General features: G+C 37.7%; 1 protein-coding gene across 1 annotated transcript in view; it reads left to right on the forward strand.

The window, feature by feature from the left end:
• Ireb2 (iron responsive element binding protein 2) overlaps positions 1–26044 on the forward strand; it is a 46084-nt gene extending 20040 nt beyond the window's left edge. The window contains exons 6-22 of the mRNA XM_021643040.2: positions 729–798; positions 1317–1500; positions 2410–2549; positions 6326–6497; positions 7899–7993; positions 9606–9722; positions 10648–10807; positions 11716–11851; positions 13447–13531; positions 13991–14147; positions 14483–14607; positions 17968–18072; positions 18152–18294; positions 20275–20422; positions 20505–20627; positions 22361–22546; positions 23174–26044. Coding sequence (XP_021498715.1) covers positions 729–798; positions 1317–1500; positions 2410–2549; positions 6326–6497; positions 7899–7993; positions 9606–9722; positions 10648–10807; positions 11716–11851; positions 13447–13531; positions 13991–14147; positions 14483–14607; positions 17968–18072; positions 18152–18294; positions 20275–20422; positions 20505–20627; positions 22361–22546; positions 23174–23284 — 2257 coding nt within the window. The 3' untranslated portion in view covers positions 23285–26044. The remainder of the gene's footprint in view (positions 1–728; positions 799–1316; positions 1501–2409; positions 2550–6325; positions 6498–7898; positions 7994–9605; positions 9723–10647; positions 10808–11715; positions 11852–13446; positions 13532–13990; positions 14148–14482; positions 14608–17967; positions 18073–18151; positions 18295–20274; positions 20423–20504; positions 20628–22360; positions 22547–23173) is intronic.
• The last annotated feature ends 26 nt before the right edge of the window (positions 26045–26070 follow it).

The raw sequence follows: 26070 nt of genomic DNA on the forward strand, positions 1-26070 counted from the left end.
AGGTCACAAAGAATTATAATTTTTAGAACCCAGGTGATACACAAAAATTAAGTTTTATTGATAACTCTGGAAACTAGCTACTGGTTGAAGTAAATGATTTAAGCAGTTTGAAATTTTTTTTTAAATGTCCGTTAGATTTTTAAATTAGTTTGCTAAAAGTATTATTGTTTACTGCCTAAAGGTGAATGTTGTTTCACTTCAAATAAATTAATGTAAGCTCTATTTATAACCCAAGTAATGTACTTAAACATGAAAGAGAAGCTTCTGCTTCAGTGGAGTTGAAGAAAAGACTTGTGAAAAGATCTTTTTAAACCATAAGGTGACATTCCTATGTCAGTAGTGTTAATTCCCATCTGCCTGTTTTAACTGGCCCAAAGGCCAAGGGGTGAGAATGTGCATGCACACTTTCATTTGATTGGCTCATTGTCCCATTTCCTTCCAGCAGGGCTTAGTTTCCTTTCATCATGGTCCAGCTGGCTTACAGCAGTATGAGCGCAGTTTTGAGCACTGATGTGGACTCTGCCTTGATATACTCAGTAAAATAATAGTTATATAGCTGTCTTGCATGCAGTGTAAAGCAGAAAGAACTTTCTTGTTGAGAAAGAAAATAATTATGAAAAAAAAACATTCCCGGGGACTTTTTAAATGTATAAGAGTGAAGATTTAGACACAAAGGAAATGATTTTTTTATAATACCTGTATTTAATTTCAGCATTTCACTCTTTTAGACCTGAGACAGTGTTAAAAAATCAAGAAGTAGAATTTGGCAGAAATCGAGAGAGGCTTCAATTTTTCAAGGTATAAATGATTTGGTGAATTCTTGATTAATATTTCTAAAATACTGATACTGTACACTTTTTATATTTACATTTATGATCAGCTTTGTAGTCATGGAACTTTCTTTTAGCCCTCATATTTGGCATATTTAAGCAACAATAATAATAATGAGAACCATGGCTGTATGGTAAGTGAGCAGTGGATAATCCTGTTCCTTGGCTTTCCTGTCTTAGAGCACAGCCCTGGCCAGAGCTTGGTACGTAGTTGAGAATGGCCTCAACCTGATTTCTCAGCCTCCAGCTTCCCACGTGCTGGGGTTATAGGTATATACCACTATGCCCAGCTTAATTTGTTTTTAATGATTGTCACAATGCCATATGCTCACTATCTGTGTGGTTTTAGTATTTATTTTAAACTTGGAGTTGGCCATTTTGAACATTTGGCTAACAGTTTAGTTTCAATGTTTATTTCTGTCTTGATTATGAATACAGAGGTATACAATGCACTAACACTGTTTCTTCAATCCAAACAAAATACAGTGGAGCTCAGGAGCTTTTAAGAATGTGGCAGTCATCCCTCCTGGAACTGGAATGGCTCATCAAGTGAACTTAGAATATTTATCAAGAGTCGTTTTTGAAGAAAAGGACCTGCTCTTCCCAGACAGCGTAGTTGGCACGGACTCTCATATCACTATGGTGAATGGATTGGGGATTCTTGGGTGGGGTAAGTAAGTATATGTGGTTTCTTTTTAAGAAGAAGTAAACATCAGAGGACATAGTGCTTCTTTGAGGCTGCTTTCTTATCTTGGCAACAGAGGAACAGACTTAAGAGTTTGTGAATTGTGTAGTAAAAGTGATTTATGAAGAAAAAAATTGGCACAATGCCCTCACAGCACCCCTGCCAGGCAGTTACTACAGTAGCTGATGGTGAGGTCTATTGCTGTGGTGTTATTCTGAGAATTCTTCTGCACGTCCTGCTGCCTGTATAGATCTGAAATCTGCCAAATCATTTTAGTCAGTTGTTGATCATCTCTTGCCTACTACCCCTATTTCTGAAATGTCACTATTACGAACAAACAACTGTTTCAAGATTAAGCACAGTTACTTCTTGAAATCCCTAATCCTTCTCATCAATTTAAGAGTACCGCATGGACTGGAGAAGTGGCTCAGAGGTTAAGAGCACTGGCCATTCTTCCAAAGGTCCTGAGTTCAATTCCCAGCAACTGCATGGTGGCTCACAACCATCTATAATGGTTGTTTTCTCAGTTATATAAGTGGAGTCATTCTTTTTAAAAGGTTCAGGTTCAGAGTCCACAGTGAAAGAGTGCTCCTTGTAAGATGCTACGCAAGTCACATTCATGAAACACGGGAGATTTTTAAAGAATTATTTATTTTACATATGACTGTTCTATCTTGTAGATCACTTGCATTCCCGAAGAGGGCATCAGATCTCATTATAGATGGTTGTGAGCCACCATGTGGTTGATGGGAATTGAACTCAGGACCTCTGGAAAAGCAGACAGTGTTCTTAACTACAGAGCCATCTCTCCAGCTCACATGAGGGTTTTGAATGGTACTTGGCTAACTTAAATTGTCAGCTGTTCTTTGCTGATGCACTTGTCCTTCTCAACAGGAGTTGGAGGCATTGAGACAGAGGCAGTTATGCTTGGCCTGCCAGTTACTCTTACTTTACCAGAGGTGGTTGGCTGTGAGCTAACTGGCTCATCCAATGCTTTCGTTACATCCATAGATATTGTCCTTGGCATTACAAAGGTAAGCTCAAATTATAGTTGTTCCGTTACTTACTTGTTTAACATCTTTATGTAAACAGAGCAGCCTCACAAGAGCTCAAACTTGGGATTTATGCTTCCATCCTTGGTTCTTACATTATTAGCTATGTCATAATATTATCATAGTAATTATAATGAGTGTAAGATATAATACGTACTTTTAAGTACAAAAAAGTCAATGTGTACTTGTTACCTGTTAGCACATAAATAACCTCATTACAAGCCTGTGAGTTAGTTACTATTGTAATTATTTTAATTAAGAAGAAAATACATGCAGCCAAGTCATTTATCAAAGGAGTACAAAGCTGAATACACCCAAGGCTTCTGACCCAGGAGGCCATGCACTTAATGGTTATATGTCATTGCCTCAATAAATAACTTGTTGACCATATGGACTTAAAAAAGTGATTAATGCCTTTAATCCCAGTACTCCAGATGCAGAGGCAGGTGGAGCTCTGTGAGTTCGAGGTTAGCTTAGTATACATAGTGAATTCTAGGACAGCCAAGGCTATTCAGAGAGGCCCTGTCTTGAAAAACAAATAAAACAGAAGAATGTTACATTTAGGCTGGGGTTGGTGGTGCAGGCCGGGAGGCAGATCTCTCTGAATTGGAGGCTGGCCTGTTCTGTACAGCAAGTTTCAGGACAGTTAGGACTACATAGAGAGACCCTGTCTCCCAAAACACAAACAACAACATTATATTTAACATACTTAATTAAGAAGCCAGGTGTTGGGCTGGAGAGATGGCTCAGCAGTTAAGAGCATTGGTTACTCTTATATAGGACCCTGGTTCAGTTCCCAGCACCTACATGGCAGCTCACAACTGTCTGGTATGTAACTCAAATTCCTGTGAATCCAGCTCCCTCATACAGACATATGTAGGCCAGACACCAGATGTACATCAGAATAAAAAAAATAAATGACCAAAGACCACAAAAAAAAAAAAAAAAAAAAAAAAGTCAGGTGTGGTGCCATGGGCCTATAATCCCAGCACTCAATAGGGAGGATCAAAAAATAATTTTTTTATGTGTATGTATATATCCATGTTCATGTGTGTGCAAGTGCCGGTAGAGGACTGGTAACACCCATAGTTGTTCTATTGGTTTTTGGCCTTTGTTTTGAGACAGAATTTCTCAATGACCTGGGCCTAGTCAGGACCTCTCAAGTCAACTGTACTAGCTAAGAGTCCACCTGTCTGGCTTTCCAGTGTTGGGATCACCACACGTTCTGCCATGTTTGACTTTTTGGGTATGAAGCTGAGGCCCTTGTGCTTATAAGAAATAGTTTACCAACTGTATTATTTCTTCAGTTCCTACCCTCAGTTTTTAAAAGATCACAAAGTTAAATTGAGAATTGTACAGTTTACTGCTGCTTATTTATTTATTTATTTTGTGTCTGGGTGCATGTGGAGGTCATGAAGACAGCTTTGAGAAGCTGGTTTTCTCTACCATGTGGGTCTCAGGGATCAAACTCAGGTTACCAGGTTTGATAGCAAGCACCATAACACCCTGAGCCACCTGACACTCCTCCCCAATCTTTTCTTTAAAAACCATTACTAGATACTGCTTTAAAATACATCAGCAGTAGAAAGGTGACAGTGTCTGACTTCTTCCTTGTCAGCTTTAACATTACTCTGAGGTAGTATGTAGCTTTCTTGATGCCTATAAAAAAAAGAAAAAACAAGTACTGGCTACGTGTGTTTAATATAGTGAGTAATAAGTTGTATATTGCAGTCTTAATTTTTCTATTTTTCACTAAGTTTAAGTTCTGTTTTAAAAAGCATGCACTAGAAACATGCTTCACACATAATTCTAGTATGGGTCACTTCTCAGCAGTTTTGGTATGATGACTTTGAGATTCTGTACAATGTAAAAACAATAGTGCCACCTTCTCAGCTGTAACAGTGATTTCTTTTTCCCTAGCTGGAAAACACTTGGCATCTTAGGAAAATGATTAATTCAGTGCTTGTTAACAAAGATCACAAGGTTAAATTGAGAAATGCATGATTTACTCCTAAAGAAGGAGAAGCTCTATTTTGATTTTAAAGAAATTAGTTCTTCAGACTTCCTAAAATCAGACTACTTTCAGATCCTTCTGGCTGATTTTCTTAACAGGATTACTATTTGTGTGGTTGACATCTTATTGAGAGAGAATTTTTACCTCTTATGAATATTTGTTGGATATGTTATGTCTCTGTTGAGGTCCTGTTCTTTTTATGGTCTTTATAGGATTAACAATGTTATTTTTCCAAATACAAATATTGTGGCACTTCATTAATTGGATTAAGGCAGCACTAGGCCTAATCTGTTTTCTTTAGACTTTTATATTATAATTATATATGTGTTTGTATCTGTGTGTATTATATTTGTGCTCATGAATACGGTACCCAAACTGGCCCAGAAAGGCGTCGAGTCTCTGGAGTTGGAGTTAAAAGGCCATGGTGAACCACTTTTTGGGTGCTGAGAGCTGAACTCTGCTCTTCTGCAAAAGAGAAGTACATACGCTTAACCACTGACCCATCTCTCCAGCTCCCCTATTTGTCTTTTTATCCTGAAAAACTAAGACCAGGGGCCTGGAATCCAGTTCCAGGATACCCAACCTCCGCTTCTGGCTTCTGCAGTCAATGGGCATGAATGTGGTTCATAAGGCAAAACATCCATACATATAAAGAAAAAATAAATCATAAAAAACAAACATTTAGAAGATGTTTTAGGGCTGGAGAGATGGCTCAGAGGTTAAGAACACTGGCTGTTCCTCCAAAGGTCCTGAGTTCAATTCCCAGCAACTACATGGTGGCTCACAACCATCTATTGTGTGATCTAATGCCCAATTCTGGTGCGCTAGGTAGAATGCTGTATAAATAATAAATAAAAATTTAGGGGGAAAAAAGTTGTTTTAATTACCTGGTAGCAATGAATGATTTTTGGAGAAATTCGCTTTTTAAATTTGACCAAAATGAATTTACCTATAATAATGTTGCTGTAAATATTTGAGCTAATACTAATAATTTGAAGTGTTTTGCAAAGCAGCATATAATTTTAAGTACATTATATATAGTTTCTTAAGTATATTATTATTTCATAAACTACAGAATGCCAACAGTTGTTAAAAAAATCATTATTTTATGTGCTGTTATGAAGAAAATGGGCTGCTAGCTTGTGGACATTCCAAGGAATCTAAGATATTCTTTGATTCCAGAGACATTAATATGAGGATTGTTTTCCTGAGTACTTCAGGGGTTTGTTTTGTTTTGGGGGATAGTGCCTCACTGTGCAGCTCTGGCAGTTCAGAGCTACCTCCCAAGTGCTGGGATTAAAGGTGTGAGCCCCCCTGCCCCCTTCCTCCTTTCTCCCTCCCTCCTTCCTTCCTTCTTCCAAAAGCTCACTCTTTTATTAACTGTTTCTCTTTTCTTTTTTATTTTTAATTTAATCTAATTGTACTTTATTTTATTTTTTTGAGACAGAGTTTCCTGTGTAGTCTTGGCTATCCTGGACTCTGTGTAGACAAGGCTAGCCTCGAACTCACATCCACGTGCCCCTGCTTCACTGAATGCTGGGATTGCAGGCATGTGCCACCACACCCAGCTTACTGTTTTTCTTAAAATACCAGTAAAACTAGTATGAATTTGTTTCATACAATAAAAGACCTTTTCATTAGTATTGGTTAAAAATTTATCTTTATAAAATTTTTTTTACTTTTCTAGAAATCTATGCTAATTTTATTTTTGCTGATACTGTGTTGTTTTGCATATCCCTAAAAGCACCTCAGACAAGTAGGAGTGGCTGGAAAGTTTGTTGAGTTTTTTGGAAGTGGAGTTTCGCAATTATCTATTGTTGATCGAACTACCATAGCAAACATGTGTCCAGAATATGGTGCTATCCTCAGCTTTTTCCCTGTTGACAATGTGACGCTGCAACACTTAGAACATACAGGTAAGAGGATATAAAATGATTGTATTCCCACTGTAGCTGCTTGAGAGTAGTCTGTAATAAACTACTAAGTCACATAGGCTATTGAATATTTATGAAACAGTGGGTCTCTAATCTTAATAGAGGTCCCTTAACGAATCCTCAAAACCTAGTTTCTTGTGATTGGCTGACAACATGTTGAAGGAATGACTCAAACCACTGATAATCATACACTTTCCCCCCTTCAGAGAACCCTTCCACCTGAACTTAATAGAGGGGCTACCAGATAAGAGTTCGTTGAGTGAGAAGCAGTGTAGGGTTCCAGATTCCAGATCTTTGTGTAGCCACCCTCAAAATGATACTTAGTGTTTCATGAAACCACTATTGTTTTAACAGTACATCTTTTTCTCTTATGAGGAAATCCTTGTTGCAGCTTTAATCTCTAATTAAAGATACATTTTGAGAGGTGGGATCTAAGTTCTTAAGTTTGCAAATAGACAGGTTAGATGGTACCCTTGAAAAGATGCATTTGATGGTAGACCATTCAAGAGGAAAAGTACTTTTTGAGAAGCCAGCACTCATGCTCTTAGGTGTGTCTTTCCATATGAGCATTTCTCTTTCTCTCTAAGATTTATTTATTTTCTATGTATACGGATCTCATTTTAGATAGTTGTAAGCCACCATGTGGGAGCTGGGAATTGAACTCAGGACCTTTGGAAGAGCAGCCAGTGCGCTTAACCTCTGAGCCATCTCTCCAGCCCTGAGCTCTTCTCTTATGTCTGTTAAACTGTCTTTATTGAACCCCAGTTGTTTCACCTTATTTTCCTACATATTAATCTGAGTTAAGATACTGGTGGGGTTTGTTTTTGTTTTTCTTCTTTTGTTGTTCTTTTGTCTTACAATCTTAGCAAACTGGCCTAAAATTTAGTGGCTTACAAAATACTGGTAGGCTGTTTAGCTCTGGTAGAGCACTTGTCTTACACCCAAGGTCCTGATCAATCAAAAACAGACAATAAGCACTTGTTGCCTCGTGGCTTCAGAGGGTCGATGATTTCAGTTAGGGCACAGCAGGAAAAGCTTGTTGCTGCTTTGTGTCTAGGGCCTTAATTCACAAGCTGGAATCCTGAAGACATTCTCGCTTGAATGTCAGCTAAGGACTCGGGGAGGGTTGTCAGTACACCCATTCATACATGCCAATGTGGTGTGTGTGTGTGTGTGTGTGTGGGTGTGTGTGTGGGTGGGTGGGTGGGTTCCTTGGCACTCTGGTGAGTGGCCCTGTCAAAGGTGAGTAGAGCAACAGACAAGTGTAAGTAGACGTGTAGATGAGTGGAACTTAGCTCCTGCCCACCACTGCAGTTTCACATCCCTGTCTTCAAGATCTCACCCATCTTTATTGCATTTTATTTTGCTGTTTCTCTTTTTTAGGTTTTGACAAAACCAAACTTGAGTCAATGGAAAAATACCTTAAAGCTGTGAAATTATTTCGAAATGAGACTTCTTCAGAACCTGAGTATTCTCAGGTACGTGGCAAGTCACTCACCGTGGAGTACTTAGAAGAATAAGTGCTTGTGCATGACCCCTTAGGTTTGAATCCTAGTTCTAAGTGTTTACTAGCTAGGTAACTTTAGGCAGTGCACCCAGTAGAGTTCTTGGATTAAATGCAAATCTGTAGAACATTCCAGCCATGTAGTCAGTGCTCAGTGAGGAGCAACTGCTAATAAGAAATGCCACTTGTGACTTAATGAGTGATAGCTGTTAATAAAAATTCCGTTTGTACCTGGGTGAGGTAGTGCACCCCTGTGATCTCAGCACTCTGGGAGGCAGAGGCAGGCGGATCTTTCTCAGTTTGAGGTCAGTCTGGTCTATAAAGTGAGTCCAGGATAGCCAAGGCTACACAGAGAAACTCTGTCTCAAAAAATTAATGAAGGAAAGAAATTCCATTTGTGACCCATTATTTTAATTTTATAATAGCATTTACATAGATTCTGGTGGAAGTAAATTTTGCAGCATTTTGTGAAATCTGCCATTTTGATTTATATTGAATTATTGGAGCAGGGTATACCCATGTGTACAGGTGCCCACAGGGTCCAGAAGAAGGCATCAGATCCCCTGGAGCTAGAGTTATATGAGTTCTGGGAGCAGAGCTTGGATCCTATAAAAGAGCAGCATGTCTCTTAACCACCAAACCATTTCTCATCTAGCTTTAACTCTAAATTCTAATTCTTTCTGATTCAGAATAAGCACTGTAATATTTCCACCGCTATACAAATCGCAATTTTTATGATGTCTGCATTTAGTTTATGACTATTTTGTACCAAACACACATGTGGTACACATACACACAATGCAGGCAAATAGTCATACATAGAAATAAAGCTAAATCTTTAAAAAAATAATAACAGATTCCTTCAGTGTTTACTTAAGGCAAAGACAAGGATTGCTTGAATCCATTTAATAGAGTAGGATCCTTCAGAATAATTTTGGCTATTAAAGAATTGATGAGACTGTAATGAAGAATTACCAAATTTGCTATGCCTAGCCACATAAAATGTGCAAAGGAAATGATAAATATTTGGAAAAAATAGCTAATTGGAAACTGATATTTCAACAAAAATGACTTTTTAAGCAAGAAATAAAAACTTGCTCATAGGAACCTAGCCAGTAAGATAAAAAAAAAAAAATCTGCCTGTTCCCTGATTCACATGTGAGGTAACTGGGGAGACGTGTTTACTAACCATTAACTTTGTGATCTTGAGAATAAGGTATGGATAGAATTAGAACTCAGAAGCAGTGAGCAGGCATCTGTTGTGACAGCGGTTTTGATTTTGTTGTTAATGTTGTTGTTTTAGACAGCTTTGTGTAGCTCAGGCTGGCTTACTGTATAGTTGAGAATGACTCTGAACTTAAAATTGTCGTGTCTCTGCCTTTGGATTACTTGGATTACATCAGGGCTAATTGTGTGTGATTCCCATGGCCTCATGCATGCTACATCCCCAGTCCCTATGATATCTGTATTTGTAGAGAAAAACCAGGAGGAACCATGGTTTCTGTAAGTTGTGTAAAATAAGTGTACTCATTCTGCTTTTAAAAGTTGTCTTTCTGATCTCCTCTCTTCCTCCACTGTTTTCTTAGGTGATACAGATTAATCTGAGTTCAATAGTTGCGTCTGTCAGTGGTCCAAAAAGGCCTCAGGATAGAGTTGCTGTAACAGACATGAAGAGTGATTTTCAGGCTTGCTTAAATGAGAAGGTAAATACTTTGCTACTTCTCTGATGTCGGCTAAGTGGTAACGTGCCAACAGAGTTTGGGATTGATTACTGCTTTTCCCCCCCATATATTATGGCATGTGCCAGCAGCCTCGTGAGGGTCAGAGTTTGGATTATATCTGTTTAAAGTAATCAAAAGTTAATAAAGTTAAGTTTCTTAGTCACAGTGTTCTTTGGAGCGCTAATCAGCATCACGTGCCCTGCTCTTGGATCTGACAGCACAGACAACATCTGCATTCTTGAAGAACATTTTACTAGGCATCTCCATTACAGGCTTCTTTGACATACTACTAGGAAGAAGTTACTATACTTGTGTAATTATTCTGTGAAATTAGACAGAAGCAACAAAAACTACATAACCTTGGCTTTGGGGTTTTTTTTTTTTGTTTGTTTGTTTGTTTGTTTGTTTGGTCTTGAAAGTTACGGCCTTAGTTTTGTCACTCACTCTGTCCTGTTAGTAAAAGCCAGAGTTGGCTTTGTCTCCCAAACCTTGTTTTTAAGAGTCTTGTTAATTTTTATTTGGAAAATACTAAACTCATTCAGAAGTAAGTTGGTGTCTGATGAACTGCTGTGTACCTGTTGGGCAACTTCACTTACTAACTCATAGTAAATCTTGTTCCTCTCTTCTGCACTCACACAATTGAGTCATGTGGAGCAGATCTTCAGAGCAGGAAGATTTTCTGCCATGTCTTGAATTCCTGAATAGGAAATGTGTGAGTTAGAGCTGGACTCTGGTGGTTGCCTGTAATCACGGACTGTATGAAGTGTTGCTTATGACAGCACTAGACCCCTCTTGTGAGACCCTTAAAAGAAACCGACCGTCGGAATGGTGGCCCTTAGGTGTCACAGTAGAACTTGACTGTTGAGTGTCATATGTGAAGTTGTAATATGTACATGCAAATTTATAGGTTGGATTTAAAGGCTTCCAAGTTGCAGCAGAAAAACAAAGTGATACTGTCTCTATTCATTACGATGGAAATGAGTATAAGCTCTCTCATGGGTCCGTGGTCATTGCTGCAGTTATCAGTTGTACCAATAATTGCAATCCATCTGTCATGCTTGCTGCAGGTAGGTTGCTGTTTATGACCACATATTCTCTCTTGTAAGTTACTGTATGCTTTCCTGTTTTATTAATTTCTCTTCTTAGATGATATATCCATGTTTGTGTTTCATACTGAGACACTGAAATTTTTAGTTGTTAGGAACTTTTAATTTGGTTTATAGTATTTTTATTACACAGAAGGTAGCTTTAGGAAAAAACTAATTTGCATATTTATGGATTTTAAGTTGTATCTGTCTCTTGGGTGAATTTAGAAGTACCACTAATCAGCAGATGCTGCTTGGCTTTTTTTTTCACCAGTTTACCATCACAGTATACTAAGTCCCATTTACGTAAGTGAGGGATTCTTGACAAGGATTGTCAGTTTAAGTATACAGTGATTTTTATAAAACTGAATCAATTTTAATTGCTCTTTGTTTGCTTTAATTATGATCAATCAATGTAGTTACACATAAATATTCTTTTGCTTGTGTAATCCCATTGTGTCAGCCTCTCTAATAATTTGCATCATGATGACTACTTTAGCAACTAAAAATTTCTTTAAGATTTATTTATTTTACGTCTGTGAGTGCTCTGTCTGCATGCACCCCTGCATGTCAGAAGAGAGCATCAGATCCTAGTATAGATGGTTGTGAGCCATCATGTGGTTGCTGGGAGTTGAACTCAGGAACTCTGGAAGAACAGAAGGTACCCTTAACCGCTGAGCCATCTCTCTAGCCTTCAACTAAAAAATCTCAGTCTGTCTTCAGTGAACTGAATCAGTAGAGTAAAATGCAGAGTAATGATAGTAAGTTTATGAGTTTGAGCTTTTTACTATAAATTGCAGCCTAAGATATTAAACATCCCCTTTTCTTGATTTTTATTCTGATGTGAAGGAGGTAAGGGTACATTGTCATAGTCATTGTTGATTTTGCAGGTCTTTTGGCTAAGAAGGCTGTTGAAATTGGTCTCCGAGTTAAACCTTATATAAGGACAAGTTTATCTCCGGGCAGTGGGATGGTTACACATTACCTCAGCTCAAGTGGAGTGTTACCCTATCTTAGCAAGCTGGGGTAAGTGACACTTACTGTTATTTATACCTAGGTGTTAGACATATTTGTTCGTAAACAGAAAGAAGATAAAGAGGAAAAATACTACTTGTAAGGGTGGACAGCCCCCTCAGAGTCAGTACAGGACACACTCAGACACAAAGGAGATTTTTTTTTTCCCCTAGAAGGGCAAGGCAGGGGCCCTGCAAAGGCAGACAGCAAGCAGCAGCAACAGCAAGACACCAGCAACTAGGTGGGTGGTTTGGTTTTGTGTTTTTTAGGAGTGGGTTTTTAAGGAGAAAAGGGGGGAATCTGTGCTACGATGAGTTGGTGAGTCTTGATTGGATATGTTAGACAAATAATGAATTTTGATTGTATTACCTTTTTAGTCTCAGGAATGAGTTGAGTCAGTGGCCAAATAAGGAAATAGACTTTGGGGAACTACTTTTTGGAATGTAATCAAATGGGTTTTACAAAAGAGAGAAAGAAAGGTGAAAGGTGAAACCGTGTTTGCAATGGTTGGGTCTGCTAAAGCCCTTCACTTGCCATTATCACACAGTCTTGAGCTACCATGCAGATACTCATTGAGGGTATGAATTGCATTGATTTAATTGAGCACATCTTTAGTCCCAGCATTTGGGAGGCAGAGGCAGGGAGGTCTCTGTGAGTTTGAGGCCAGCCTGGTCTACAGAGAGAGTTCCAAGATTGCCAAGACTACACAGAGAAGAAGCCTTTTGGGGTGGAGGTATTGAACAGATTGTCTTTATTCAGGTTTTGCAAATTTATTGGATTCACAATACTTTATCTGTGAAGCTTAAGAGACACTTAGCTTTTACATTTTTTTTTTCATAGTTTAAAAAAATTTTTTTATAGTTTTAATTTTGGAAAATAATATATAAATTATCAGTCCTTTTGAAAGTCTCATAAATTTTAGATTTTTTTACTTTGCTTTTAAAACGGCGGCTAAAGTAATTTAGGGGATTATGTTTGTAATCTTATACTCGAGTTCTGTCGGGGATTCTTAGGTGTAATTGGTTGAGAGTTGAATAATTTACTGCTGTTTTGGAACCTTTGATGAACTGTAATAGTAAGGTCATCCTGATGCTTTATAGTTTTAAATAGCCCTTTCAAGTGGAAACACAACAAGATTTTTTAAGTGGTTCTGTTATGGTTGTAGTTATAACAGGAGCCTTCTGGTGTTGTGTGATCAATATTTCTGATCTAGTCCAGAAGCTGCAGATAAATGGACTTTTTTAAGATTTACATTTCCTACAAAGAACATGCTTACAGTGAGACTGTAATGTTTAAAATTGTGAAATTAATGTGTTGGCGGTTGCTGGGTGCAGTGGTGAACGCCTGTAACCCAGCACTCACGGAGGCAGAGGCAGGCGGGTCTCTGTGAGGCTGAGGCCAGCCTGGTCCACAAAGCCAGTCCAGGAGAGCCAGGGCTGCACAGAGAAACTCTGTTTTGAAAAACCAAAAGAAACAACAACAAAAATCTGTTGACAGTTAATTCTTACGAGTAATCTTACTGTAGTAATGAAAATGAAGAGCTAGGACTTTTTCTTTCTTTACAAATATGATATGCTATGCAGTCATGTTTTACTTTTTAAATGCAGATTTGAAATAGTTGGCTATGGATGTTCAACATGTGTGGGAAATACAGCACCTTTATCAGAGGCAGTTTTGAATGCAGTAAAACAGGTAAAATGTGGATTAGCACATCTAAGTGCGTTTTTATTGTTTGCTTTTAAATAACCTCTTGCTTAAGCACCAAGGTGAAGAACAAGGTGCTGGTTAAAAAACAAAAAACACGACACATGTAAGAGCAGGGATATAAACTTCTTTGAGAATTACCCCAACTCGTTTTAACTGTATCTTGTTAGTAAATTGCAGAAAGTGTCCATTGATGTGTGTATTGCTATTTATACTTGCAACTCATAAAATAATACAAAGAAGTACTTCTGTGTATTAAAAATAACTCCTTAGTAATATAAGGAACCATCAATGTTTGTAAGATTTGTAGTTGTGTACTTAAAACTTAGTGATATGGTTTTTTATTTGACTGGCTCTCAGAACTTTATTGTTTGAGTCAAATTTTATAATTGTGCAAGTGTATGTAAGCTTTCAAATCAATCAAGTATATCTGTTTTCCCCCCTCAGGGTGATTTGGTTACCTGTGGAGTTTTATCCGGAAACAAAAACTTTGAAGGTCGTCTTTGTGATTGTGTTCGTGCCAATTATCTTGCCTCTCCACCCTTAGTGGTGGCTTATGCCATAGCAGGCACAGTGAATATAGATTTCCAGACAGAGCCTTTAGGTGTGTTTTCCTATATATTATCTATGTGTTTGTGTGTATGCTTGTGCACACGTTCTCCCAGAAGTTGTTAAAACCAGTCTTAATATGAAAGAAAACATGCGAAGCTTATTACTTTTTTATACCATCCATTCTTCTGTTATTAATGAATATATTGATGTGAAGAACCTAATATATAGATGTAACTGGTTCTCAGTACTTAAACCTGAAGCATACCCTGTTATTAAATCAGTTATTTAATTTCTTGACTTATCTTTGAAAAGTTAGGAATGCTTTGAGGTGTAGGTTTTGTGTTGTTTTACTATGTGTACTGAACACCATGCTCCAATCTTGAGCAGGAGCTGACTCTACGGGCAAGGAGATTTACTTGCATGACATTTGGCCTAGTCGAGAAGAAGTTCATCAGGTAGAAGAAGAACACGTTATATTGTCTATGTTTAAAGCACTGAAAGAGAAGGTAGAGGTAAGAGTCTTGGGACTTGTTCATTGTTAGTTTTGTTCTTTCTTTTAAAGTAAGGACTCAAGTGTAGCTCATACTGGCTGGGAACTCACTCCTTATAGCTCTCTAACCTGTGAACTCAGCGATCTAGCTTTCTCAGTGCTGGGATTACAGACATGCGCCATGTGTTTTGCTTTCTAAACAAAAAAAAAAATTAGATTTGGATGTATGGCTTTTATGGCTTTTTTGTTTTTTTAAATTTTATGTTAGTTTAATTACTTTACATTCCAAGAATGCCCCCTCTCTTACCACTTCCCCTTCTTCCTCCTTCCCTGTTCCTTTCCCTGGAGAAAACGGGAGCCCCCCTTCCCTCGTGGCTGAATGTTTTTTAAAAAGCTTGTGTGCGTGCGTGTATGTAAAGCCATTAAGAACAATGGTTGTGTCATGGCCTTTAATCCCAGCACTCAGGAGACTAAAGTGGGGGAGCTCTAAGTTCCTGGCCAGCCTGGGCTGTACATAAGACTCTTCTTGGGGTTGAGGGGGTGGCGTTCCTTATGACATTTTCATGTTTGTATTATTGTACTTCTTTATTACTCTCTCATGTTCCTACACTCTCTTTCCTCTTCCCAAATAGCATTCCTTCTATACTTTCATATGTACGTGTGTTTGTGCTGACATTTTAAAATCTTCATATGGGAATGGTGCACGTTTGTTTATCTGTGAATTGGCACTATGCATGCCATGGCATGTATGGAGGTCAGAGAACAACCTCGGTACAAGCACTCACTTTCTGCCATGTTGGAGAAAGGTTCTTTCTTGCCATTGCCTCTGCCAGCCTAGCCGATCCATAAGCCTCTAAGGAGTCTCTTGTCTCCACCTCCATTTTATTCATAAAACTGATGAGATTGCAGCCTCGTTTCCTGCTTTATATGGCTTCTGGGGATCCAAACTCGGAAACATTGTGTCAAGTGATTTACCGACTAATCCAGCAGCCTGTCCTGATCTCTGCCTTCTCTTTTATAGCTTTAAACATGGACATTATAACAGATCCTTCTGTCTGATGAGCTTCTCAATTAGGCCAAATGTCATCATGCCTTTGAAATCTGTATTCCACATTTAAAAAATACATTATTGGTATTTTTTATTCTTATTGATATAGCTCCATTTTCTTAAGAATGTCAGTTTCTCTTGTGAACACACATGATTTAAATCTAGCTTTTACATGTGTGGTGTTTATCTGCATCTTTATTCTCATTATCATCTTGTATTCATCCCTCCCTCCACATGGTCTTCTTTTACTATTATATTTGAGTCTATATTCTACATGTAAGAGAACATCTGGGAAAACAATAAATCTGGGCATGGTGGGGCATGGTGGGGCACGCCTTTAATCCCAGCACTCAGGCAGAGGAAGGAGGACCTCTGTGGGTCTGAGGCCAGCCTCGTCTACAAAGTGAGTTCAGTACAGCCAAGGCTACACAGAGAAACCTGTCTCTGTGCAAAGAGAGAGACACAGCTGAGATTGATGTTTCTGAACCTGGCTTATTTCACATAACATGATGTTTATTCATTTTCCCACAAATAGCAATAAAAATTCCTGAATAAAAACTACTGTTAAACAAAATGCACTTTCTTCATCTGTTGATGGCATCTAGGCTGTTTCTATAAATTGGCTGCTGTTGTTTCAGTAAGCATGGATATTCAAGTATCTCTGGTGAATTCATAGTTTGTAATGCTGTTTTATATCTGGAATTTCTAATTATGAAGAAAAAGGCCTAGAATATTCTAATTTATTTTGAGTTACTTACTGAAATGCTTGTCATTCCCATTCAGATAGTTCAAAACTCAAAATCAGTAAGAACAAACAGTAAACACTTCCTCGTGCTTCCCCTGGTCATTGCTTTACCACTCTAGGACAGGGAGTAGTGTTGTTTTTACAACTTTGTGGTTTTTTGAGACTTGCCTGTGTGTTTTTATGTCCAAAGTGATGTCTAAACTTTAGCATTCAGAAAATGCCTTACTGTGTGGCAACTACTCTTCATTGAACAAAGGAAAGAATTCTCTTGACGAGAGGTAGTGAGCTGTGGAAATATAATTAGGAGCCAGCTATGCAGATTCCTGTAATCCCAACACTCAGGAAGCTGAAACGGGATAGTCACAAGTTCAAGGCTGGTTTGGGCTATATCATGAGTTAGTTCCAGGCCAACCTGAGCTAAACTATGGGACTGGGTATAGTGATATACACCTTTAATCACAGCATTGGAGGAACCAGAGACAGGTAGATCACTGTCAGTTTGAGGCCATCCTGGTCTACTGGGAAGTTAGTTATAGGCCAGACAAGACTACGTAACAAGACTCTGTCTCTAAAAAAAGAAAAGAAGGAAGAAAATATTACGCAGATGTATATAGAGAAAGGGAAAATAGGATAAGAAGGATTAGTTGTACAAATTTGGGGGACTATGTTGGAGGGTTTTGTTTTGTTTTGGAAGTCAACCTCATTTTGTACATTAGTCTGGCATAAAATTTAGTAACTTGTCATCTTCCTGAGTGCTGGAATATCCTACTCTGTCCTGCTCACATTCTGTTTTACACAAGATGGTTGAAAAGATGACATTTATTTAGTTTTTATACGTATGAATATTTGCCTTCGTGTATGTTTGTGCATCACATGTATGCCTCATGCTTGCAAAGGCCAGAAGGCTGGGGCTCAGAACTCCTGGAACTGGAGGTACAGGTGGTTATTGGATGCCATGTGAGTGCCTGGAACTGAACCTGGATTCTCTGAAAGAGCACCTAATGAGTTCCCTTAAGCACTGAGTCATCTCTCCAGTCTTCCCAGCCTATTATTGTGAAAGGAGGGAGTTAGATAAGGAAGGGTAGAATCAGAAAGTTCAAGTCTAATAGTCAAAGGTGTTGTGGAGTGGATCAGGTAGCAGTGGAGACTGATGAGAAATGAGGTTTGTTTTTAAAATACCATTTAAATGCAAGACTAACGGGTGCTAATATGGGGCAAATATGTTCAAGAAATAAAACGTTTCTTTGTTAAAGTTCTAAAGGTTGTTAACATACTTTACATACTAAATTTTTTTTGTTTTGTGTGTGTGCATGAATACCCATGTATGTCTTTATGAGTTCTTGCGTTGAAGCTGAAGTAGATCTATGAAGTCTTTATATTTATTCACATTGTAATTTAACTGAAAATTGCTCCTAAAAATTTGGTGGGTTGAAAGTCTATTCTGTACAAAAATGTCATGATTTTTCAAATGGATAAGGTTTCCTTTCCTCTCAGTCTTAACCTAAGTATCATTTATTACTGTGGATATTTTTTAAAGTCACTTTTTCTGAGTAATTATTTTGATCCACTTGTCCAAACCATATTTGCAGCTGGGAAATAAAAGGTGGAATTCCTTAGAAGCACCAGACTCAGTGCTGTTTCCATGGGACATGAAGTCTACTTACATCAGATGCCCTTCATTTTTTGATAAACTTGTAAGTACTGGGGTACTGTTTGAGCTTTTCAAATTAGACATCAGAGAGAATTCAGCGTTTTTAATGTTTTTCTTTTTAGACCAAAGAGCCAGCTGTGTTCCAGCCTATTGAAAATGCCCACGTTCTGTTGTACTTGGGAGACTCTGTCACTACAGATCACATATCACCTGCTGGAAGTATTGCCAGGAGTAGTGCTGCCGCTAAGTATTTGACAAACAGAGGGTATGTATGTGTCTGGTTCCAGGGTGTTGCTTTACCTTCTCTGGCTGTTATTAAAAGACTGTTCTTTTGGACATATTCATATAGCCAGTAAATACATGATTTCATAGGAATTTCATTGTTGGTACATTTGTCTTCAGCAAGAACAAAGTGGCATCTGTTGACCCTCTTTTTAGAAATTGAAGTCACTATTTTTAATTGAGCCCTTATTCTAACAATCAAGTAAATAAAGCCACTATAAAAAGAAAAAAAAATCTGCATCAGGGAGGCAGAAGCAGGCAGATCTCTGTGAGTTCAAGGCCAGCCTGGTCTACAAAGGGAGTCCAGGAGAGCCAAGGCTACACAGAGAAACCCTGTCTTTAAAAAAAAAAAAAAAAGAGAGAGAGAGCCATTATAATCTAAAGAAATAACTGATTAGAAGCAATAATCAAGCTTGGTTTGACACACCAAATGGAGCCTGACCATTTGGTTCTAACCAGCTTCCTGTCATTAAAATGTAGCAAATGTGTGCTTCCTGGGGCTATGTCAGTGAAACTAGAATTGATATGTATCAATATCTAAGAATATTGACAGGACCAACTTTGAATAGATATCCTTATTATATAGGAGATAAATTTTTTAAAAGATGTCTTACTTATGTATATGTGCATTATGTATGTACTGCCTGTGGAGCCAGAAAGATGAACAATTGTGAGCTGCAGTTGTAAGCTGCTTGACATGGGTTCTGTAAACTGAACTCAGGTCCCCTGGAAGAACAGCAAGTAATTTTAACTACTGAGCCAAATTTAAAACTAGGAAGCTTTTTTTTTTTTTTCATTTTTATATGAGTAATAATGTGGAAATGCTCTCACTAAAGAACTATTTTGATACCTGGAAGTTTATTTCCAATGTTGATTAGTTTTTGAACATTGTTGCTTGAGCAATTCAAATGATAAGGTTTTTCTTTGAAGTACTTCATAAAAATTGGGGCTGTGATGCTTGATTTGGCAGAATCATACTATAGCTTTTATTACAAAATTTTCTCCTAATATTTTTTTCTGCAATTTTATTTAGTCTGTTTGTGTGTGCCCTGGGAAGCCACATTAGTCAGGCTTGTTGTCGGGCTTGGAAGCAAGTGCCTTTACCTGCTCCACCATCTTATTGGCATATCTCCAAATAATTTTTGATTATGATTTCCATTCTGGTCATAATGGTAATGTATCTTCCACAGAGAAAAATCAGTTACTACTTTTTTTAAATATTTTAATCTAGTAGTTCTCATCATTTTAGAGTTTTCTGAAAATACAGACACCCAGAATCTATACTAGTATTTCTCAACATGTGGTGTGTGACCCTTTCGGGGGACAAACAACCCTTTCACAGGGATCTATCACTGTAAGATATTTCCATTGCAGTTCACTTCAGTAGCAGAATTAGAGTTATGAAGTAGCAACAAAATAATTTTATGGTTGGGGGGTCACCACAACATGAAGAACTGTTTTAAAGGGTTACAGCATTAGGAAAGTATAGAATGGGTCTTTACCATTCTATCCTGTAGTAAAAGGTTTTTGTGTGTGTGTTTTTTTTTTAAGCATACTGTTCAGGGAATTGATACTTCTGTCTAAAGATTAAACAAGGCTGATGAAAATCGGTTATTGATCATTGAGATATTTTTGTTCAATAGTTTCTGTCCTCTAATGCTGGGAGTGGTGGCTGCTTGCAGGGTAGGCTGAGGCTGGAGAATTGCAAGTTTGAGACCATCCTGGGCTCCATACCTAAGACCTTACCATTTTGCTTCAGATTATTGAGGGCCGTTATCTAAGAAACTGAGTTTACAGATCACTGATGAACTCGATAATTGCTGAATTCTCTGCTTTTTGTACTTTTTGCTTGAGATCTTCTGAAGTTGGGAGGATGGACAAGAGCCTCTGGCAGCTTTTACAACTCAGTAATGTTATTATTTTTCATCTGGCATGAAAACTGTCTTTCATAACTTTTTTGTAGCCTAACTCCTCGAGAGTTCAACTCTTACGGAGCCCGAAGAGGTAATGATGCTGTGATGACAAGAGGCACATTTGCAAACATCAAGCTTTTAAATAAGTTTATCGGGAAGCCAGCTCCCAAAACAATTCATTTTCCATCAGGACAGATGGTAAGGATGTATACAAGGTGCCTCCACCATTGCTCACTGGATCAACTTCTGTATTAAATATTTTTGTCTGTTTAATCGACAGCTCGATGTATTTGAAGCTGCAGAACTGTACCAGAAAGAAGGTATTCCACTGATAATTTTAGCAGGAAAGAAATATGGTTCAGGAAATTCAAGAGACTGGGCTGCCAAAGGACCCTATTTGCTGGTACTGATTCTTAAATTATATATTCTTTTTGTTTTCTTTTTTTTTTTTTTTTCAAGACAGGATTTCTCAGTGTAGCCCTGGCTGTCCTGGACAAGCTTTGTAGACCAGGGTGACCTCGAATTTAAAGAGGTTCGCCTTGCTTTTGCTTTCCTGAGCACTGAAATTACAGGTGTGCGCCACCATGCCCGCCTAAATTTTCTATTAAAGAATTTTTAATATTCCCTTTTGTCAGTAACGTATCAAAGTTTATTTGGATTATTTAGATTTTCATGTTTGGATCTCATATATTTGGGGTTTTTTGTTTTGTTTTTCAGTGATCTTAGATGGTATTTTATATTTCTACTCTGATGAAATTTCGTTTCTTTTTTCTTTGTTTTTGTTTTACATAAGGAAGTCTGTATGGGAACAGTAAAGAGAAAAAAGAGGTCTGCCTTAAACTATCATGTATAATACCTCCCTTTCACTTCATTTCTGTCAAGAGACTCAGGTAGCCAAATTTCACACCCCTTGGCCAAATCAGAAACCTGTCTGTATTTTCTCTGTAGCTATTCAGTTTCTTCAAGACAGTAGCGTACACAGGAGGTGCAGGCTAGCTCCATCCCTGTTTACAATCTGGTTTCTTGGGCCTTCTGCTGCCCCTGTCTCATGTCTCATATCACATGTGCCTCCTCCCTCAACATACCAGTGTGCCTCAGTTTAGGTCCTCCCTTCTCAGTAGGGGATTTGGACTCCCAAGGAGAGAAAGTTGGGTAAGTGGTTTTTGTTTTTGTTGTTATTGTTTTTTATTCTTGAGCTAGGCATCATAGTGCATGTTGGCAGAGGCAGGAGTATCTCTGTGAGTTTGAAGACAGCCTGATCTTGATCTCCAAAGTGAGTTCCAGGCCAGCCAGGGCTATGTAGATACCCTGTCTCAAACAAGTTATTTATGTATAAGTACAGGGTAAACATATAGTACTTGAACAAGTGTATCATATATTTGTGCAGGTGAAGAATGTATGATTAATGGGGGAAAAATGTCCCAAAAGGCTTCTAAGACAGTATATTTTTTTAAAGTGGAGAAACCAGCTCTGAAACCTCTAGTCCAGTGGTTCTTAACCTTCCTAATGCTGTGACCCTTTAATATAGTTCTTCATTTTGTGGTGACCCCTCAACCATAAAATTATTTTTGCTGCTGCCTCCTAACTGTAATTTTGCTATTGTTATGAATTGTAATGTAAATATGTATGTTTTCCCTGGTCTTAGGCAACCCTATGAAAGGATCATTCACCACAGGGGTCAAACCCTCAGGTTGAAAACCGCTGCTCTAGCTCATTTTCTTTAGAAAACTAACATTTACCCAGCGGTGGTGGTGCATGCCCTAAATCCAAGCAGAGGCAGGCACATCTCTGATTTACAGGACAGCCTGGTCTATCTAGGACAGCCTGAGCTGTAACACAAAGAAACCCTCTCAAAAACAGTAGTATGTAAATAAAACAAAAACTATACTTAAAAAAAAATAAAAATAAACATTTGCCAAAGTACTACTTTGAACTACTCTTTACATGCTCATCATAAGGCAGACATGGTAGTCCATCCTGCAGGCTCAGTACCCTGGGGTCAGAGAACAGGAACATTGCCATGATTTTGAAGCCAGTTTAAGTTACAAACCAAGATCCTGTTGCAATAATAATGATAAAGCTCAATATCAGCTTTCAGAAGTGATCAAAAAGAAATAAAATGCATATTTGTTATAGGGTGTAAAGGCTGTTCTGGCTGAAAGCTATGAAAAAATACACAAAGATCATTTGATTGGAATTGGCATAGCACCACTTGAGTTCCTCCCTGGAGAAAACGCAGATTCCTTGGGCCTCTCCGGAAGAGAAGTATTTTCTTTAACATTTCCTGAAGAACTTTCTCCTCGAATTACATTAAATATGAAGGTATCTTGTACTCTGTAGTCAAATTTTTTTCTACTTGCATGCTAATGTCAGTGCCCGGAAGCTTTCCTGTTGTGTGTTTTTAGTACAGCTCATGTCTGAGGGAAAGTAGAAGGAACTTTTCTTCAGTCTAGAAGAAAGGTGCCTGGCAGAGAATTGAGGCTCCAGTTACAAGTGCCAGGGTTTCAGCTCTTTCTGTTTTGTTCTAAACATGACCTAGGCAATAGTCAGTTCCAAAGAGAAGCAAAAGTTCAGCCTTCAGGGTTAGAGTAAGGTTTTATAACTAAGGGAAGAAAAGAAAGGACGGTGTTACATATTGTATGTAATAGATACATACTGTATAGTAAGTGTAAGCAATGAGTGATGACAAGGGAAGCAAAAGCTAAGCCATGCTGTAGACTTGCAGAGTCTGAGAGTTGTTTTTTAGAATTAGACATCAAAATCCCTGTTTTTCTACTTTGCTCATTGGGAACTTTTCAGATAGCAGAAGGGTTTTGGGCATTCACGATGTACGAAATTAGAATCGGGAAAATGAGGCAGCAAATCAGGCAGTTAGTGAATGTGAAATGATCTTAACCAAATAGTACTCTGACACTTTGACTCACACGACATCTTTTTGTTTGTTTAAAGACGAGTACTGGAAAAGAATTCAGTGTGATTGCATCATTTGAAAATGATGTGGAAATAACTTTGTATAAACACGGAGGCTTATTAAACTTTGTGGCTCGAAAATTCTCATAGTATCTACTCATTGTGGTATCTTTCGTGACTGGTAACTGCAAAGCCTTTTGTGCTGGACCCAGGAATTTTTGCCGTGGAGCTGCAGATAATTTCAGTATACTTATCCATGGATGTAAATGATAATGAATCAACGTAGTGACTGAAATGAAATCTTGATTTTAAATAATATACGAATGGTGCTATTAACATTGCTAAAATCAACGTGTGAAGTGTGTTGTGGAAGAGACCTGTAAGTATGGGGTTATATTTTATGAGAACTTTTGTAAATAAAGACAGAATTTGAACTTGTGTTGGAGATTCATATGAGTAGCCTTTCTGAAGCTGTTTCTTTTGTTTTGCACCTATAAAACTGGACTACTGTTTGTTGGTTTAAGAATAGCAAGTTGAAATACAAGAATCCAGATTAGACCCTAAAATTGTGGAGATGGCTACCTGATTTATAAACAAATTTTTAAGTGTATTCCTTTCCAGAATTGAGTTGGACACAGTTGGCATTCCCAGTTTGTAATGTAAGTCATTTGTTTTTAGTCTCAGTGTCTGCAAGGGATAAAGCTGCCCCAGGTCACAGTCCCTCTGACCAATCAATGACTACAAAATGGAACTGATAATATGGTACCATGTATTAGTAAAAACATATTTCCTATGGTACAGTCCTGTAATTTTTCAGTAATTAGCCACTATGACCCTCCGGCAATCTCAAAATGCTGGTGTATTAATTTGGACTAGATTTTGCGCATTTTACTATCACTTCTGTAACCTCAATTAGGTGTCACCAGCTGACATTCCACACACCTTTTATGAATGCTGGAAACAACTTGAATCAAATTCTAGATTTCCTCTACACTTACAAATTATCCACCCAAAATTATATGGATATGTACCTCTAAGGGTTTGTTTGTTTGTTTGTTTCTTAATGTTATTTCTTACAGTCTCTTAAGTTGACTTCTTGCTTTTTGAGTCTTTATCTTATCTGGGATACATCACTTTGTTAATTTCATTATGATTTTTTTAAATCAAAACTGACAAAGATGTGACACTCGGTGGTCACTGCTGTCTGCAGGTCATGTGTTTCCATTTGTATCTTTTACACCATGTCACATCCTTTGTCCATGTTTAACATTTTAAAAGGGTTGGAAATTCATTTTTTGAAAGCCCTATACTTCTTTTTAATTAAGAAGTTAAACTTAGCAGCAGAAAGTAAAGTATAGTGATTTTTTTTAAAAAATGTTTTCTTCATTTGATCTGTTTTTGTGCATTAGGCACAATAAAAAGGACTTGTTTTATGCTAAAATTCAGGAACTAACGAACCCGTGGGTAAAGAGCACTGAGAACTGTACACCATCAGTCATACGGTCTTTTGAAGATATTTTTCAAAATGTATACTTAGTTGGACTAGAGTTCGATGAAACAAAGTCTTTACTAAATGTTTTCTTTGCTACTTTGAAGTCCTATTGTGTTCTGGTAGGTGCCATGTATCTGACTGCATGTGTGTTAATCTGTGTGGAAACCCGAGTCAGGAATGGAGATATTACAAGTAGAGTATTAAAATACTGGTACATGCTTTAAAGAAATGGTAATTCCAGATTGTATATATGGGGGGAAAAACGCTTTTATTTTGAAGGCATACTCTGTAGTCTGAGCTAAAGGTGTGGACATAAATGTCTGAGAGATGATAAACCCAGCTATGAATCAGACATTAACATTTCTAGTCCGGTAAGGCATAAAAAGTATGTTTAGGAACAAAATCAAGGTTCTTTTAATCCCTCGCCTAGAAACGGTGAACTAAACTCTCGGTAAGCATGGTTTTAAGTCGGGGAGGGAAATTAAGCACATGTCCCAGTGCATATAGATTCTGCCTCCAGCCAAATGATGCAAAAATGTGGCACCTGGTTTTATTATGTTACTTTCTTTATTCACTTTTTTTTTTTTGTATTTTGTGTTATTTTCTGAAAATTACCAATATTTGGGAAAAGAAAGTGAACACACAGGAAAAAAAAAATCAGTGTTGTGAATGTAGCACAGTTACCAACAGCAACAGTTTAGTCTCTTAAGAATGGTGTGCTCCGTGCTGTTGTGTGCCTTAGTTGTGCTTCTTATACAAATGGAGGAGAGGAAGGTTCAGCCTCTGAACTACTGCTGTTAGTTAGTCCTTTAAGGTTCTCAAGATGGCAGGTACCTCTGTCTCTGTGTTAGCACTCAGATGGAAAGCAGCAGCATCTCCACCAGTCTGGTTTTTCACTGGGATTGTACTAAAAAAGAGTCGGTTGTTTGCTGATACAGTAACACAATAGTTTGGAGTGCATTCCTGTTCTCAGTGGTATGTGACAGGACAAATTTTGACTTTTGTCAGGGGTTGAAAAACCCCTTTTGCCTGTGAGTTTAGGGAGAAGATACTAAGATACTAGTTAATGATATTATGTTTGATTTGGGGGAAGGGGAAAGCAAATGGATTTTGGCTTTTTTCCATTTTTTGTTTGTTTGTTTCTGTTTTTTCCCCCTTCAAGGTGACTGTGCTGATGTGGTTTTTGTTTATCAATTTTATTTTATGCATCATATGTGACTATAAAACCATATATATCTCTTACGTAACTACAAATCATTGTTATTTAAAGCCAACAAAATAGCATAACAGTTTTAAGTTCAATAATGTTAAGTATTGTATAGAAATATATTGGAGGTAAAGTTCAGTTATAAAATTGTGTATATGTTATTGATGCTGTAAATTATTTTTAATAAAGAAAATTGTATTATCACATTTGACCCATGTTGTATTTTGTATTAACTCA

The sequence above is a fragment of the Meriones unguiculatus genome, chromosome 1 (assembly GCF_030254825.1).
Source record: "Meriones unguiculatus strain TT.TT164.6M chromosome 1, Bangor_MerUng_6.1, whole genome shotgun sequence".
NCBI classification, from domain to species: Eukaryota; Metazoa; Chordata; class Mammalia; order Rodentia; family Muridae; genus Meriones; species Meriones unguiculatus.